The sequence below is a fragment of the Cervus canadensis genome, chromosome 16, assembly GCF_019320065.1.
Source record: "Cervus canadensis isolate Bull #8, Minnesota chromosome 16, ASM1932006v1, whole genome shotgun sequence".
NCBI lineage: Eukaryota > Metazoa > Chordata > Mammalia > Artiodactyla > Cervidae > Cervus > Cervus canadensis.
Genome location: NC_057401.1, coordinates 29780653 through 29798318, shown reverse-complemented (window position 1 = coordinate 29798318; position 17666 = coordinate 29780653). Strand labels below are relative to the sequence as shown.

At 36.4% G+C, this 17666-nt stretch overlaps 1 protein-coding gene across 5 annotated transcripts in view; it reads right to left on the bottom strand.

Annotated features, from left to right (window-relative positions):
* Window positions 1–25: 25 nt before the first annotated feature.
* Window positions 26–17666, bottom strand: part of C16H5orf34 (chromosome 16 C5orf34 homolog) — a 30516-nt gene continuing 12875 nt past the window's right edge. For all 5 annotated transcript variants that reach the window (XM_043488965.1, XM_043488966.1, XM_043488967.1 and 2 more), the window contains 8 exons: window positions 16729–16852; window positions 11057–11148; window positions 10042–10111; window positions 9211–9381; window positions 9030–9124; window positions 7375–7473; window positions 3726–3766; window positions 26–438 (listed from right to left, as the gene is read on the bottom strand). In XM_043488965.1, the coding sequence (XP_043344900.1) occupies window positions 245–438; window positions 3726–3766; window positions 7375–7473; window positions 9030–9124; window positions 9211–9381; window positions 10042–10111; window positions 11057–11148; window positions 16729–16852 (886 nt within the window). In that variant the 3' untranslated portion in view covers window positions 26–244. The remainder of the gene's footprint in view (window positions 439–3725; window positions 3767–7374; window positions 7474–9029; window positions 9125–9210; window positions 9382–10041; window positions 10112–11056; window positions 11149–16728; window positions 16853–17666) is intronic.

The following is a 17666-nucleotide window of genomic DNA, read 5'->3' as shown; positions in this document are numbered from 1 at the left end:
TTCTCAAATCTGAGATAAGAAATTGTTCAGATTTTTTAAATGGTTCTTTATTAATAATATACAAATATATATTTTAAAATTTACAAGTTAGATAAAACACCTCCAAAGTTAGATATCATTTCTCACATACTCATTGTACACAAGTCATGTATATATATAATTTCTTGGTTTTCTAGTAATATTCTACCAATCACTTGAAATAATATCCGCAGGGTTTAATAATATATTGTACTAATTCCATTTTTCACCATTTAGAGTTTGATAGAAGATTGTCAATATCCTGAAGGATTTCAGAGGTTTTTTTCAATGCCACTGATACACTCTTTTCATTAACTTCTTTTAGCAAGGTTTCTGAAGATTTTGGTTGACAACGGTCCAAAGACTGTTCATTTTTCTTGTGAGAAATCTGGTTTAGGACACCACTATTCTCCAATAACACTAAGTTGCTTAGTTAAGGAGCTTTCCTCCTATACAGAAAACCTAGCCTTCATATTAAAATATTATTTTTCTATTGGGAGGAAGATCTCTTGGATTCATAATAAAGTTGGGACTTCAGAATTTATCGTCTATCCCTTATATAGATGAAGAAACTAGTTAGAATATAAGAAGGGGAAAGGAAAAGACTATGTATGTCTGTATTTGGATTAAAGTTTGGTGACAGGGAGGAAATAAAAGAATTAAAATCTCAGTAACATTTCTTTAAGGGCTTCCAGGTAGCTAAGAATCTGCCTGCAATGCAGGAGACCGAGGTTTGATCCCTGAGTAGGGCAGATCCCCTGAAGGAAATGGCAACCACTCCAGTATTCTGGCTTGGGAAATCCCACGGACGGAGGAGCCCAGGGGGCTACAGTCCATGGGGTCGCAAAAGAGTTGAACATGACTTAGTGACTAAACATTTCTTTAAGTGATGAAGTGATTCGGGAATGAAAGGGAACAAAGTAGGGGTGAGAGGAATATGAACAATCTGTGTAGGGTATTTTTAAATAACTTAAAACATCTAGAGTGAAAATAAATGTGTCTGCTATTTCAGAGCTACTTTATTATTTGAATAGGATTATGGAAAAATAAGAGGGTAAAAGAAATTTAGATGAGTGGGGTAGAAATGCACAGAACAAAAGGTTTAACAACAAAAAGAAGTAGGAGTCCAGTCTAAGCTGGTAACAGAGGAAGTTCCTGAACTCACCTCCTCCCACAAACACACTGAATTTATGCTACATACAGAGCAATTCTCACTGTCAGAAATGCAGGAACTACCCAAGTGACTGCTATACACTGAATGAATAAGAAAACATCCACAATGAAAGAAATGGGTAAGAATGAGACAGGCGTTCACTATAAACCCCACCCTCAGCACAATAGCGGGGAATTCACAATTCCCAGCTTCACCCTGAGGAGTAAAGGGTTTGGACCCAAGATCTAATGCCTCAATTTTTTAAGACTTCCAAGTGTGGGACAGGCGCGTAAAACTCCTAGCTCTGAGCAGACAAACACTCATCTCCCAATCTTTCCCTAAAAGCGGCCCATCTGCTGCTTTCAAAGCTTCTAGGACTTCCCTGGTGGTCCAGTGGCTAAGACGTCACTCTCCCAATGCAGAGGGGCCTGGGTTCCATCCCTTGTCAGGGAACTAGATCCCACATGCTGCAACTAAATACCCTACATGCTGCAAAAAAGATCAAAGATCCTGCACGCTGCAACTAAGACCCAGCGCAGACAAATTTTTTAAAAGTTTCTAATTTAGCACACACCTATGGGCAGAGTATGATCCCCCCCAGAGGAAGGCTGGCAGATGATATCTCCATGTTCCTTCTCTGGCCTACTCTAGGTTGTTTCTGTCTCCCTGGAAGGAGCTTATACACAATAGAAAAGATCAATGAAAAAAAGCTGGCTTTGTTTTTTTTTGGGCAAAGATAAACAAAATGAACAAAACTTTAGCTAGACTTATCAAGAAAAAAAGAGAAATAAATTAGTGAAAGAGGAGAAATTACAACCAATATCATATAATACAAAGGATCATAATATACTATGAACAATTGCAGACCAACATATTGGACAACTTAAAAGAAATGGATGGATTCTTAGAAACATACAACCCACCAAGAATGAATCCAGACCAACAGGTAGTAAGGAAATTGAATCAGTAATCAAACACCTCCCAACACAGATGGTTTCACTGGTGAATTCTACTAAATATTTAAACATGAATTAATACCAATCATTTCCAAAAAATAGAAGAGAAGAAAATACTTCAAAACTGATTTTATGAGGCCAGGATTACCCTGATAACCAGAACCAGATAAAGACACAAGAAAAGAAAATTACAGGCCAATATCCCTGATGAACACAGATGCAAAAGTCCTCAACAAAACATTAGCAAATTGAATAAAATTATATTAAAATGGTCATACACATGATCAAGCAGGATTTATTCCAGGGATACAGGGATGGTTCGACATATGAAAATATGATACACCACATGAAAAATGAAGGACAGAAGTCATATAATCTCAATAGATGCCGAAAAACACTCAACAAACTGGATATAGAGGCAACATACTTCAGCATAATAAAGATCATATATGATTATCCCACAGCTAATATAGTCAACAGTGAAAAGTATACCACAACCGAAGATCCTCATGATGCAGTGAAGATCCCATATGTTGCAACTAAGACCAGATGCAGCCAAATACATAGACATTTTTTAAAAATAAAATAAAAATAAAGTTTTTATATATATATAAAAGACATAATGAGTGTTGGTAAGGATGTGGAGAAAAGAGAACCACTGTGTACTTTGGTAGAAATATAAATTGGTACAGACACTGTGGAAAACAGTATGGAAGTTTCCTCAAAAAATTATAGACAGAACTACCATATGATCTAGCAATCGCACTTCTGGGTATATATATCCAAAAGAAATGAAAACAGTCTACAGAAGAGAGATCTGCACTCCTATGTTCACTTTAGCATTATTCATAGTAGTTAAAATATGGAAACAACCTATTGTTGTCCATTGTTGGATGAATGGATAAAGATGATTCCCACATATATACACACAGCCGTGAGAAAAGGCAATCCTGCCATCTGCAACAACATGGATGAACTTTGAAGGCATTTTGCTAAGTGAAATAAGTAGAGAAAGACAAGTATCAATACTATATGGTGTCCCTCATATGTAGAATTTTTTAAAAAGTCAAACTCATAGAAACACAATGCAGAGTAGTAGCTGCCAGGGGCTGGGTGGTGGGGGAAGAGGGAGAAGTTAGTAAAAGCATATAAACTTTCAGCTATAAGATGAATAAAGTCTGAGGATCTAAGGTATAACATGATGACTGTAGTTGATAATATTGTGCTGTATGACACTGAAGATGTTCTCATCCCTCTTGTCCCCAAGAAAAAGAGAGGTAGAAGATACGTGAAGTGATGCTTGGGTTAATTAACAAGATAGGGTGATCCTTTCACAATGCTATGCGTGTCAGGTCACTGTGATGTACTATTTAAATATGTTACAGTTTCTTCAATTATACCTCAATGAAGCTGAAATTAAAAAAAAATAATAGTAAATAAAAGTCATACAGATTTTACAAAAGAAAGAAGTCAGAGACAGTTCTCAGTTATAATGTTAGAACATAATTATATAAGTGTGAAAGTCTCCACAGGCTAGCTTAAGCCTACAAGGGAAACAGAGAAATTATGCAGGACATTACATTATGCTTAAAGGATACAATTAAACTTCTGTATCTTTTCAAGTTCAGAAGCCACAGACCTGTGCCAAAAATAAAAAAAAAGGTTAATGCCAGTTGTCTGATTCTCTTATATCCACAATATTTCAAATAAGCATAGTTAATTTTTTTCATAATGATTAGAATTTTTAACAGAGAAGAACCTAGAAATTAAGCATTCTCTTTATATTGACTTTAGCCACAGATCACCTTGACTCAACTGATAGTCTTTCATGAGTCAGGAGGGCTTCCCAGATAGTGCAGTGGTAAAGAACCTGGTTGCCAATGCAGAAGCTGCAGATTTGATCCCTGGCATGAAGATCCCCTGGAGGAGGAAGTGGCAGCCCACTCCAGTATTCTTGCCAGGAAAATTCCATGGACAGAGGAGTCTGGCGGGCTATAGTCCATGGGTTGCAATGAGTCGGACATGACTGAGTGACTGAGGGGATGCACCCAAGCATGAGTAAGGCAAGTGAATAGAAATCCTCCATCTCAAGGACTTCTGAACTCAGTGTAGAGGCTGGGAGGTAACGAGCCGTCCTGGTATAACTCGGTGCTGACCTGGCACACCTTCTACTTTCCTCCACAAGGTTTACTCAGACTTTAAAACCTACTAAAATCTCATCACTTCTACGACAGAAATGCTCTCTCCTTTGAATTCCTATACTGTTATGTTAATTAATCATAAACTTCTTTGTAATGCCTTTTCTTGAACTATTTACCTTTTTAATCTTCATACCTAGATAGTTTCTTTGGAGGAGAAGGAATCTTACAGTAAGACTTCATTTATATGGAACTTTTAGGGAATGGATGGTCTCTAGAGCTAATTTCTTATACAATTGAATTAGGTGTCCAAACATAACTGTTTTCTATTAAATTTCTTCTGGAATAGACTAATTATTTCATTGTTTTCTTAAGCGAAGTATACTAAACATTGCCTTCTCTTTGACTTGAAGGGTTAACATATGAATACTGACTCTTACCATGTTCCATAGAAACAGACACTGTGGCAACCAGTATTGAGTAGAGGGCTGAATGTATACAAATCCAGGAGAACCTTTTATGTGTATGTTGCCTTTTCCCTCATCACTAGGTGAAACATGAGCACTGGCACACAACTAGAAAATAGCGTAACTGGACTAGCTCTCTGCAAAATTAATGAGGACATTCACGTCTAAAATATCTCTCTATTCAAGTCACTAGAAAAGTCTTTTCACAGTTCACAAAAGGGTATAAGACTTGTCTGCTTTACTGACTTTATTATATACAATGGACCATATACATCTTGTCAGCCTGCACTCTTTCCTTGTACTCCAGCCTATGGATGGAGAATAACAGAGCTCTATCATCATTTTAAGCATCTGTAGTAAAGATCTGGATGTGACTTACTCTAAAACCTGCTGACTCTTCATTATTGCAAAACACACACCCCCTCCACCCTTTCACACATGAGAAACATTTTCTGGGTGTAAGCAACAACACAAACTACCTTTAATGCTGTTGCTCATACGATAAGCCAATTTCATATGAAATATTCTCCTATTTTTTGACAAGCATCCTTATTAAAAAGTTGAACCAGTAAGCTAATAATAGAAGTTGAATTGGAAAAAAAATACTGAAATACAATTTAGGTAGTTGTTTATTATGTGACCTCTTTTCTTCCTTCAACCCTTTCACTTTTATAAGACAAGAATCACAGTGCAGACGTCTTAGGCTTTGCGAGGGGAATGGAGCTGTTGCACACACTGTATTTCCCTTCCCCACTCCTCAATTTCTTGTCTCCCCTCTGCTCCGCATTGCTTCCACCCACAGCTGCTTTCACCAATCTGTACTTCTCTCAACTGCTCAATTCTCAGTTGGTTTTGACAGCTACCCTCTTCTAAGCTTTCATACAAAAAGGCTAATGTTTTACAAATTTTGACAGCTAGGCAATAATGAAGTAACCAATTTTATAGCCATGCACAATTTCCCTTTCTTCCCAACCATATTTTTTGCTAGCTACTGAGGCAACTTTTTTTGTGTGTGTGTGAAGCCTAAGCTTTTATTTTTATTTTTTTCATTTATTTATATTAGTTAGAGGCTAATTACTTTACAATATTGTAGTGGTTTTTGCCATACATTGGTATGAATCAGTCATGGATTTACATGTGTTCCCCATCCTGAACCCCCCTCCCACCTCCCTCCCCATCCCATCTCTCTGGGTCATCCTGGTTCACCAGCCCTGAGCACTTGTCTCATGCATCAAACCTGGACTGGCGATCTCTTTCACAATTGATAATATACATGTTTCAATGCTATTCACTCAGATCATCCCACCCTCGCCTTCTCCCACAAAGTCCAAAAGTTTGTTCTATACATCTGTGTCACTTTTCCTATCTTGCATATCGGGTTATCGTTACCATCTTTCTAAATTCCATATATATGCATTAGTATACTGTATTGGTGTTTTTCTTTCTGGCTTACTTCACTCTGTATAATGGGCTCCAGTTTCATCCACCTCATTAGAACTGATTCAAATATATTCTTTTTAATAGCTGAGTAATATTCCATTGTGTATATGTGAGGCAACTTTTCTGTTCCTACATAGCTGAAGAGATGGACCAAAGCTGAATCCTTAAGATACCTGGATATTCAAATAACATCCACTGATTTGATTGTACCTCTTTCTCTAAGTAACTCGAAAATGTTATCACCTTAATGTTTATATTTTTCATCACACTATGCTAAGTACCTTACAACTTAGTTTATTTTTTGGCCACACCACGTGGCATGTGGGATCCTCCTCAGCAAGGGACTGAACCCACACACCCTGCAGTTGGAAGCATGGAGTCTTCCACTACTGGACGGCCACGTAAGTCCACAACTTACTTAAATTTAAAGCTTCCTAAATTTTTCCTGGTATCCTTCTTTTGTAATATACCCACAGTGACACTAGCTTTCCTAAGGATCTTTCTTCTTGTCATTTTTTTCCCATATAGGAACTTACAGTTCTGTGAAGTCTGTATTCCCCTTGTAAGATCTATTCCTATCCATCACGGTCACACTACACCCAAAAGACAAGTGTCTGCTCCACAAAAACTTCTGTTTCCACAAGCCAAAATATCCTTTTTCATTTCTACACTTGCTTCCTCTCTAAATGTCTTAACTCCTTCAAAGCCCAGTTCCAGTCCTCTGCACACAGGAGGGACTGAAATCTTGCTTTATTTGTTGATTTGTCAATTAATTTGACAGAGACAATTAATAGAAATTATTTAAAAATCAAGTTTTTCTGAAAGCTTGTTAGTCAACATTTTATTTCCTTTAATATTACTAAAATATATATACAAAAAAACCTCCTCTAAATTTTTCTATAAAGTATCCAGGATGAACTTTTTACACTAAAAGAGTCACCCATTTTGATATGAAGTTTTCAATGCAGTTTTCTGATCTTTAGATGAAACATATTATGATGAAATGTAATAAATGAGATATCCAATTAAATATAATTATTGTCAAGATTTAAGCTATCAAAAAAAAAAATCAAACTGGTTAAATATATTTAACTAAGAGAAAGTTTTCTTGGGAAGAAGAGTCAGTTTACCATTTAACATTTTAATAACTGAGGATTAGTTGGCTCTTCTACACTGATTAAGTTTAAAATAAATATAAATACCAGCTTTCTTCAGGAACAGAAGATGAAGGATGTATGGGTATTTCTTGTTGACTAATCTGGGTCAGCCTTCTGCACCATGATATTACTGTTGTCACATACCTAGGTTGAACACATTAAGAGAGGTTTAAAAAATGAAAATGTAGAATATTTATAAAAATCTTCAAAAAATTGTAAAAATTATTAATTTGGGGAAAAATTCTAAAGTAGGGCTATTTGGAAAATTTTTTTCATTGGTAAAAGAAAAAGGCCAGTTTTTCTCATTCATTAGAAATGATTTACATTCATGATTAATAAAAACGAGATTTAAGAAACAGAACAAAGGTAACATTTAGAGTTCATTCAAAGTTCAAATGCCTAAATTCTCCTTTTAGTTTCTAAAGTAAAATGAGGTTCATTAAATTTTATCACGAAAATATCTCTACATATATCATGAAGTGAGCATTTGCTTTCTAAAATTTAAACCAGAACACACCTAGTAACACACACACACATTCATAATTATATATAACTCACTGGATTACAAAGTATCAAGTTCAATAAAATGAATGATCTGGAATAACTGGCTGAAATAAACAGTATGCTTGCTAAATACAAATTTGCTAATCTTTTGAGGCAAATTATTCAAACTACCAATAAATGTTGGAGCATTTAAATTAAAATGCAATAAATCCCAACAGGAAAATAAATTAAGAGGTAAAATAGCAGTTGTTTTGTGAGGATCCTCAAGTAAAATTGCTAACATGTCAAGAACATCACAAGAAGAATGATTATTATAACAAATTCCATAAGCCAAAAAAGAAAAAGGACACTCATGAAAAAGCTGATTTCAATAATCTTCTCAATTAAAAAAAATTAATTAATTTGTTTATTTGCTCTTAGTTTGCAGCATGTGGGTTCTAGTTCCCTGACCAGGTATCAAACCCAGGTCCCCTGCATTGGAAGCACAGAGCCTTAGCCACTGGACCACCATGGAAACCCTAATCTTCTCCATTTTAAGAATAAGCATCAGCTAGTTTATTTCTCTTAATAGAAATATACGTAAGTTTAGCTATTTGTGGCTGTAAACTTTATTTCAAATCGGTTAGGGGATTAACAGGCTTCCCAGGTGGCGTAGCGGTTAAGAATCCACCTGCCAATGCAGGAGATGCAGAAGACATGGGTTAGATCCCTGGGTTGGGAAGATCCTCAGGAGTAGGATATAGCAACCCACTTCAGTATTCTTGTCTGGAAAATTCCAAGGACAGAGGAGTCTGGAAGGTTACAGTCCATGGGGTTGCAAAGAGTCGGACACGACTGAGCATGCACACACTAGGGGATTAATTACTTAATTCGTTAACACAGCTGACCACAGTCCAACCTCCACAGCAAGCCAGTTATAACATATTTATTTCGAAAAATCACTAGAATACAAATGGAAATGATTAAAGCTGACCTGATCTATTTAGTTATGCTAGAGGACAATATAATTGTAAATTCTGAAACCTGGTGAAATGACTTCAAGCCACATGGAAAAACTAAAAGTATATATATAACATTTAAATGTTTATATGCTTCCTCTTGGTTTAAAACTAAGTTAAATAATATAAATGCGTCCTCCATCTAAAAGGAAGTTATTTACTAACATGAAGTTATTTTTTAAAATTACTTTTCAGTACCTTTCATATGGTCTGGGATGTTGAACTTGAATTAACTGATTTTGTCCATCAGGAAAAGTTAACTTACACCAACCTAAGGTGAGACCTTGATTTACCTGAAGAAACAAGGAAGAAAGGTAAGTTTTATTATTCCAGAACTGAAAAACAATAAAAGAGAGATTTCAACCTGAAGTATAATTACCTGTCTCTTTTCAATAAAAGAGCTGAAATTCCAATTCAGGGTTAAAGTAATGCCATCTAAAAAGATAGCATGTACTTTGTCATCTGAGTACGCAAGAAATCTTCCCACGCCAGGCATGAAGGATTCTCTCAAAAGCAAAGGCAGTACACTGCTGTCATTTATCCCAGGTACCTAAAACCAGACAATAAAAACAGTAAGAAATAGAGTTATACACTAACAAGACTGAAATGATGAATTAACTAACTCTGAGGCAACTTCAGATTCTCATTTAGAAGTTTAATATTGCAGAATCCTTAGGCATGTTCTGACTTTTCCAGAAGTGGCTATCCAAGAGTCCATTATAAGCAGATTAAGTTCTAGTATCTTTGGAAAGTCACCATTCTGCTAAACTTTACATAGAAAATAGACAAAGAATAGGAACTACAGCAACATAGAGATTTATAATCAAAGTAGTATAAATACAGAAATCAAGGTCTGAGAATCACTTCCTCCAAGTCAACATTAAAAAAAAAAAAAACTTACTTTTACAGTTACGAACATAGAGTAGTGTAATATGTTTTAAAAGAACTATGTTTTTACATACTTCAAATCCAATCAAGTCCCCCGCCCTTCCCCCTCTACTAAGAAAAAAGAAACAAAAACAAACTACATACAGTAAAAGCATAATACAACAGACCAATTTTGTAGTGTTTATTAAGTGGATTTTTTAATAAACCAGTATTAATGTGACAAAGAATTTCTCACATGACTTGGATGAAAGTAATTTGAACTTATAAGTATGTACACAAATAACAAAATGATTAAAAATATCTTGCTTTTAAAATAAGATACCATTTTCCAGCAGCATATACGATAGTTATGGCTTAAAGAGAGCCTCATCTTGGCACAATGCTGAAGAATTCTGTGAACAAGAAAAATACTTAGACATTTGCAAATATGGTCGTTTTCCAATTCTAGCAACCCATGCTCACTGCTATACAACTTGAGGCAAGTAACTCATTTCCACAAAAATATGTTTGGACCTCTTTTCTTCCTTAAGCCCCTAAAAGGGAACTACCACTATTGCTTCTCTTTGTGCTAATCTTACACAGTTAAGGTTATTCCTCTAATTTTTGGCAATGAAAAGAATCCAAATGGAGGGAATTTTCAGAATTTGCTCTTTTTAAGAAGTGACAGACGCACAGCACACGGAGTTGGTGATGGACAGGGAGGCCTGGCGTGCTGCGATTCACGGGGTTGCAAAGAGTCGGACACGACTGAGCGACTGAACTGAACTGAAGGGTGGTGGGGATGTGAATCAACTGTCCCTGGAAAATCAAATGACCAATTCTGCTCCTTCAAATCTATTTTGGAAGTTGCTTAGACTTAAGTCTATAAAAACAATTTAGTTGAACAATCCACTTTCATCCCTCTAGGCACCACAGATTGATTAATTAATTAAAAAACACATGAGCCAGAGAACCAAACTACAGTTTGTCTTCCGTGCACTCTCAGAAATCAAGATCACTTCTAGGACAATAAAGAAGTATGATAATTTAAAAGTATCATCACACCTTCAGCTTGATACCAAGGAACGATAATGACGCCACACGTGCCCAGAGAAAAGGCACATGTTTCCTAGAAACATATGGATATTTCTCCATATTTAACTTCAAAGCCAGAAGTACTCTTATAGTGACATGGTGAACACTTTATTTTATAAATGATGAGAAAAGAAAAGCTGACAGATTTTACTAAAGACATTTCTATTATACCTACCAATTCTTAACCTTATCCTAAGCACTAGAAAATGCATCATGTTTCTCAGACACACAACACTGAATTCAGTTGAACGGGAAGCACTTACCTGGTTGCCTGTTTAATTAGAGAACACACAGAAAATGGATTTCCTGGCCTATCCGGAGGAAGGTTATTTACTGAGTAAGTTTTCTCTTCTCTCTGAAAATTAGTTTAAAATTAATAAAAAAAAAAAAAACAACAACGAAAACCAAAAACCTCAGTAATAAAATTTGGCCATTATAACTTAGCTATTTTTTTCTTGAAATATTTATCTACATAGTGACAAGGCAAGCAGTTATTTTAACTTAATCAAAAGTCCATAAAAGGTAAATTTTAAAGGTATTTTGTGATGCTTTTCTACTTTCCCAATTTTTTTAAAGTCTAAAATTCTGCCTATCAAAAGTCATCCTATATAAAAATTAGTCTAATAGCCTATAACTTACTGCTCAGTTTAAATCTTGGCTATAGTCAAATTAACAAACTAATTTCCCTGTGCATTAATAGGAAACCTACTACATAAGTGCCTCAACAGCCTATAATTTACTGCTCAATTTAAATCTTGGCTATACTCAAATTAACAAACTAATTTCCCTGTGCATTAATAGGAAACCTACTATATAAGTGCCCTTTTCTCTTTAGATATACCCAAAAGGCTACTGTATACCCAAAGATATACCCGAAAGGCTTACAGAACTATTTTAATTGAATGAATATATCATTTTGTCATTAAAATTTTTTTTTAATTTATTCGGTTGAACCAGGTCTGTGTCGCTGCAGGCAGGATCTTTAGTTGCAGCATGTGTGATCTAGTTCCCTGACCAGGGATCAAACTGCACTGGGAACACAGGAGTCTTAGCTACTGGACCACCAGAGAAGTTCCCATTTTGTTGTATTTTATTAGTGGAAGAACAACTGCTTGTTTGTGTAAGATGATATTATTATTTACAGGCTCAACTTCTTGAATTAGAAAAAAAAAAGTTTTTTGTTACTCCTTTGAATAAAGAACTATCACAACAGCAACAAGTAACATTTATTAAACAGATACTATGTGCTGGGTGCTATGCAATGTAGTTTGCAAAGGAGTATCTTATTTACTCCTCAAAAAAATCATGAGGGATATGAACCTAATGCTGGAGGGCGAAGTAGCAGTAGAGATCTGAACTGAACCACAAGTGAATGTAGCTCATAGCTTACTATCAGTGATAGAAGATGGGCTTTGAAGTCAGACAGAGCTGGATTCATTTCACAGGTGTGCCACTCACTAAACTACAATGATGGGCAGGTTAGACAAACTTTTGTAAGCCTCAGTGCCCACAACCTATGAAACTACCTACAATCCAGATTGTCCCAAGGATTAATGAAATAATGCATTTACAAAGCACCTGGGACAGAATTTAGTCTATAGTAGGCAGGCAAAAAACAGTCTCTCCTCATTTATCCTGGACTATAGACTCGAGTATCCAAGTCTCTACTGGATATCACAAAGACATTTCAGCTTCAACATGTCAAAAATGAAATTACCTTCACTTCAAAATCTGCATTTTTTCCCTGCTTCTTGGTTGTCATTATAATTTCAATAGTTTTATACTGAATGTTGGTCTGCCCAGCTAGAATGGAGCTCCGTGAAGGCAGGGGCTTTATCTGTTTGCTGACTTCAGTATGTGCTGTGCTTAGTCGCTCAGCCACGTCTGCCTCTGGATTGCAGCCCGCCAGGCTCCTCTGTCCATGGGGATTCTCCAGGCAAGAACACTGGAGTGGGTTTCCACGCCCTCCTCCAGGGATCTGCCCAACCTCAGCATCTATTAGCACAGTGTGCTAAGGCACACGGTAGGCACTCAAAATATCGCCCTTCAATTATTTACGTTTTTCTCTGTTGGATACTGAGTCCCTTGAAGGTACTTATCTTTCCCACTGCTCTATTTCATCAATTCTAAAATGCTTATTTTTCACAATTCAACCTCTCGGAAATAAAGACACATATTATAATTATGAGTTTCTTACAACTGCTATCATGAAGATGGGAACGAGATATAATAGAATTTAAATCTTTTATGGACATCTCTTGGTAAGACCAAAAAGGGCCGTCATCAGTACACTTTAGGCTTAACAAGTTTTTTATTTAATCTAGTGCCTGGTACCCATACTCATTGATTAATTCAATAACTTGGCATTATTTTCAACTCCCTCCTCATCTCCAATATCCCATCAGTCCTTAATATTTCTTGGGTCCATTCTTATCTTTCCATTCTCAGGACCACTGTCCGGCCCTCACACTTTCTTGTCTGCACTACAACAATTGTCTTCTAACTGGTTCTATATCTTGAAGTGCACCTCTTCCTCACCTCAGTGCATCTTCCTCTGAACACATCTAACAAAAACAGGATGTCACTTCCCTCCTTAAATCCTTCAGAGGCTCTCCAAAAGCAATGCCCCATTTATAAACTGGCCTACCTTAGGGTCCAAGCTCTTCTCTGGACATTTCCCCTACCATCCTACCTGTTTTAGTCTACTACAACCTACCACAGCATTTCATTTCTTTCAGTACTCAATACCTGCCCCCAGCCTCTAGCCTCCACTTAAATGGCATTTATCTACCGTTCTATGCACTAAAAAAATAGTGTGTTAAACAAGACAAGGGTTACCTCTTGGTGGGTAAGTTAGTAAACAAACATCAATCAATATGAAAATGTCACAATACTAAATGTCCCAAGAAGAAAAAAGAGGAAGGTGTTAGCAGTAGCTTCTTTAATTTGGACAGTCAGGAAAAGCTTCCTTAAGGTGACTCTTAAATAGAAATTATAATGACAGGAAGCCAGACAGACAGAACTCAGCAAAAACAGTGTTCCCTTAGCTATATGCTCCTCAAACTCTGCCCTCTTCTGTATAACTCCTTTAGAATGATAAACCCTAGCTTAGCAGAGACTTCCTCCAGAACGCTTTTCTGGAGCCTTGGAAACTGGTCAGGTACGCCTCCTTAAGTGGTCGCAAAGCACCAAGGTTTTCTCTCTATGGAAGCACTTACATTGTAAGTTCCTGTCAATCTTTCCTCTTTAATTTTTAAATTATATAAGCAATGATACATTATTATATTTTGAGAGGGGGAGAGGGAAAGAGTTAAAAAATACAAAATTTAAGTCCCTCCTGACTTCTCCCTCACAAAATCCCAGACTCCTCACCAAAAGTAACCACTTCAGTTTTTTTATCTCCCCAGATCTTTCCCTGTGTTATATATACAGTAATATAATTGGGTTTGGAGTTTGGTTTTTGTTCTTTTTGCAAAAGATATCATTGTACATGCTTTTTTCTTTCTTTTTGGCCACTCCACGTGGCTTGTGGGATCTTAGTTCCCTGATCACCAGGGATTAAACCCAGGTCGACAGCAGTGAAAGCACAGTCTTAACCACTGGACCACCAGGGAATCCCTGTACATGTTCTTATGTAACTTTTTTTTTTTTTCACTCAACAGCGTCTTGGAGATCTTTCAATTTCTTGTCTTTCTACGTGTCTACATCTTCCTCATTCCTTTAAATGGCTCTGTGGCATTCCCACGATCTGCCAACCATAGCTTAGTTCACTGTTTTCCTACTGATGAACATTTAGATCGCTTCCAGTGTTCTGCTACTGCAAACAAGACCACAGTCCACATCCTTAGCCATGCTTCTCCGAATGTATGTGCTAATATTTTTCTAGGATAGATGTCTAAGAAGAATTTCTAGCCAATTTCACTTAATATTATCAAGTTGGCCCTCATGAAGGCTGTAAATTGATTGAGGAGAGCACCCCTTTTCACATACCTTTGCTAGCAGTGGATATTATCAACCTTTTGACAATTTGATGAGTGAAAAATGTTATATCATTGTTATCTTAATTTGCATTACTTTGATGCAAGTAGTAAAGTTGAACATGTTTTCAAATACTATGGGTTACACAGCACAACCATTCTTATCCTTTACTCATTTTCTATTAGGGTTTTTTTTTTTTTCCAGTCTTATACTTAGCCTTTTAATCCATCTGGAATTTATTTTGGAGTGTGCATTCAAGTAAGGAACAAACAATTTTACTCCAAAAGGAAAGCCAACTGTTTCTAGATCTTTTCACTCAAGTAGACAGAGAAGAGTGAATGTGTTGTACACAGGGGTCTGAGATGTGAACCCAAAGCAGTCCACCACAAAGGCACAACTTGTCTCCAAGTTCTGTTTTATCCCCAAAACACATGCTGCTATTCCATGATACATTTGCTTCATTATAAAAATTATCAGCCCCTGCCTATGGTACCTTTGAGTAAAACTAAAGCTCCAGGAAGATATTCTGTATTTATCATGTAGTTTTTTGAACTCTGACAGACGGAAGTCAGCAGTGTAGATATTTATGCATACCACTCTATTTGCCTGTTTGTTATCTCACGCACTACATGTGCACATATGCACACACACATACTACTGGTCATGATTTTATCTCATCTGCCCGTTTGCCTACTGACTGACCACTAGACTGTGGACTCTTGAGGACAGGAGCTCTTTGTCTCTACCCAGTACTTAGAAGTGTCCTGCCTTTGAAAATTCAATTAGTATTTACTGAATAAATAAATACTTTCCTATAAATAGGCTTCAGGAGGGACTCTGCTCTAATATATAGTAAAATATTTATGAATGAAATGATTTGAGGTATTTACTTAAAAATAAACAGGGAGTAGAAGGGGCAGCGGGAAGTACAGATGGAACATGCTGGGTAATGGGTCATGAAGGTCAGTTACACTTGTCTTTCTACTTCTGCATATATTTGAAATTTTCCCTAGTTTAAAAAAAAAAATTTTGCTTGAGTGTTAAGTCTCCTCCCTAGCAATCTAACCACTCAAATATGCCACTCTGTAATAGAGACAGAAAACATATTATATTCCATCCTGCAAAGCAAAGCTGTGTGATACTATGGTGACCCTTATAAAAGGGTGGATTTCAAGTGTCAGACTGGGGACAAGTAAATTTAGATTATTAACAAAATTTCCACATGATTATATTTTGGTCTGATATATTAAATATATCATGTTGTGTTTTTAGTGTTTTCAGTGACAGAACAATTCTGTTCAACTTCCTAATTGTATATAAAGATTTAAGAGTTAAGAAGTGTTTTAAATACCTGTGGTGGGGGAAAAAAACAATGTGCTTCTTAATGTGCAAATATTAATTCAAAGAAGTATCTGTCCGTCCATCCTAAGTTGTGTCCAACTCTTTGCAACCCCATGGACTGCAGCCCACCAGCTCTCCAGGCAAGAATAATGGAGTGGGTTGCCATTTCCTTCTCCAGGGGATCTTCCTGACCCAGGGATCGAACCTGCATCTCTTATGTCTCCTGTACTGGCAGATGGGTTCTTTAACCACTAGCACCATCTGGGGAGCCCTCAAAGAAGTATACTGATTCAAATATCACTAGTTTCAGTGTTTCCATTTGATGAGGTCTATGACAGAAGAAGTACTGGCAGTAAAATTATATTAATTCCCTAGACTAAGAAGTAGTAGCAAGAAATGTTATAAAAGATCAAAGTTCCCATATATGTATTCAGAATTATTTGGAAACAGCTATCTATCAAAAATCTTCTTGGACCTCTCTGGTGGTCCAGTGATTAAGACCCCTTGTTTCCACTGCAGGGGGCAGGGATTCAATCCATGTTTGGGGATGTTTCCCATGCACACACTGTGGCCAAAAAGAAAAAAAAAAATCTTCTTGATCTTATTGTCAACATACCTCTTCTGATTCTTCTTGAACGGAATAATATGTAAAATAGTTCCCCAAATAAGCTCCTTCTGATTTGAAAACAGATCCATCTCCAGGATAAATCTCTATTGAGTTCATATGTTTATGGGTAAGTCTAGGAAAAAGAAATAATCATTAAAAAATTTTTTTCTTATTGAGATTAAAACATACATGAAGGCAGTTTATAGAAGTCAGGCATCTTATCATCCTGGTATCCCACTGACAGTCATAGTGGCTGGCACAGTAAAGTCACCAAAGCAATGCCTACTGTATAGGAGTTAAATATGACAACTCTAGAACCTAAAAATAATATTATTCTGTAATAATGAAACTAGCAGAATCAATACCTGATGAATGAGATTAGCTATGTGTAAATGGAGCCACCCTTTAAGAAGGTGACTGACTGTACCTGGAACAGCCAGGTACAGTAAAGGTATTGGGTATATAATGTATAAAAACTCCAGCCAAGTCAATTTATTGAAACATGTATGAAGAATATATTATCAGAAGTGGGTGGGTTTAGGTCCCATTTGTTTATTTTTATTTCCATTACTCTAGGAGGTGGATCCAAAAAGATACTGCTGTGATTTACATTAAGAGTGTTCTGCCTATATTTTCCTCTAGGAGTTTTATAATATATGGTCTTACATTTAGGTCTTTCAATCCATTTTGAGTTATTCTGTATACGGTATTAGAGAATGTTCTAATTTCACTCTTTTACACGTTTTCTAGCACCACTTCTTGAAGAGACTCTCTTCCATTGCATAGTCTTGCCTTCTTTGCCGTAGATTAATTCACCATAGATGCTTACATTTATTTCTGGGCTTCCTATGTGTTCTAGTGATCTAGTGTCTGTTTTCGGTCAGTACTATACTGCTCTGATTATTGTAGCTCTGTGGTATAGTCTGAAGTCAGGAAGCCCGATTTCT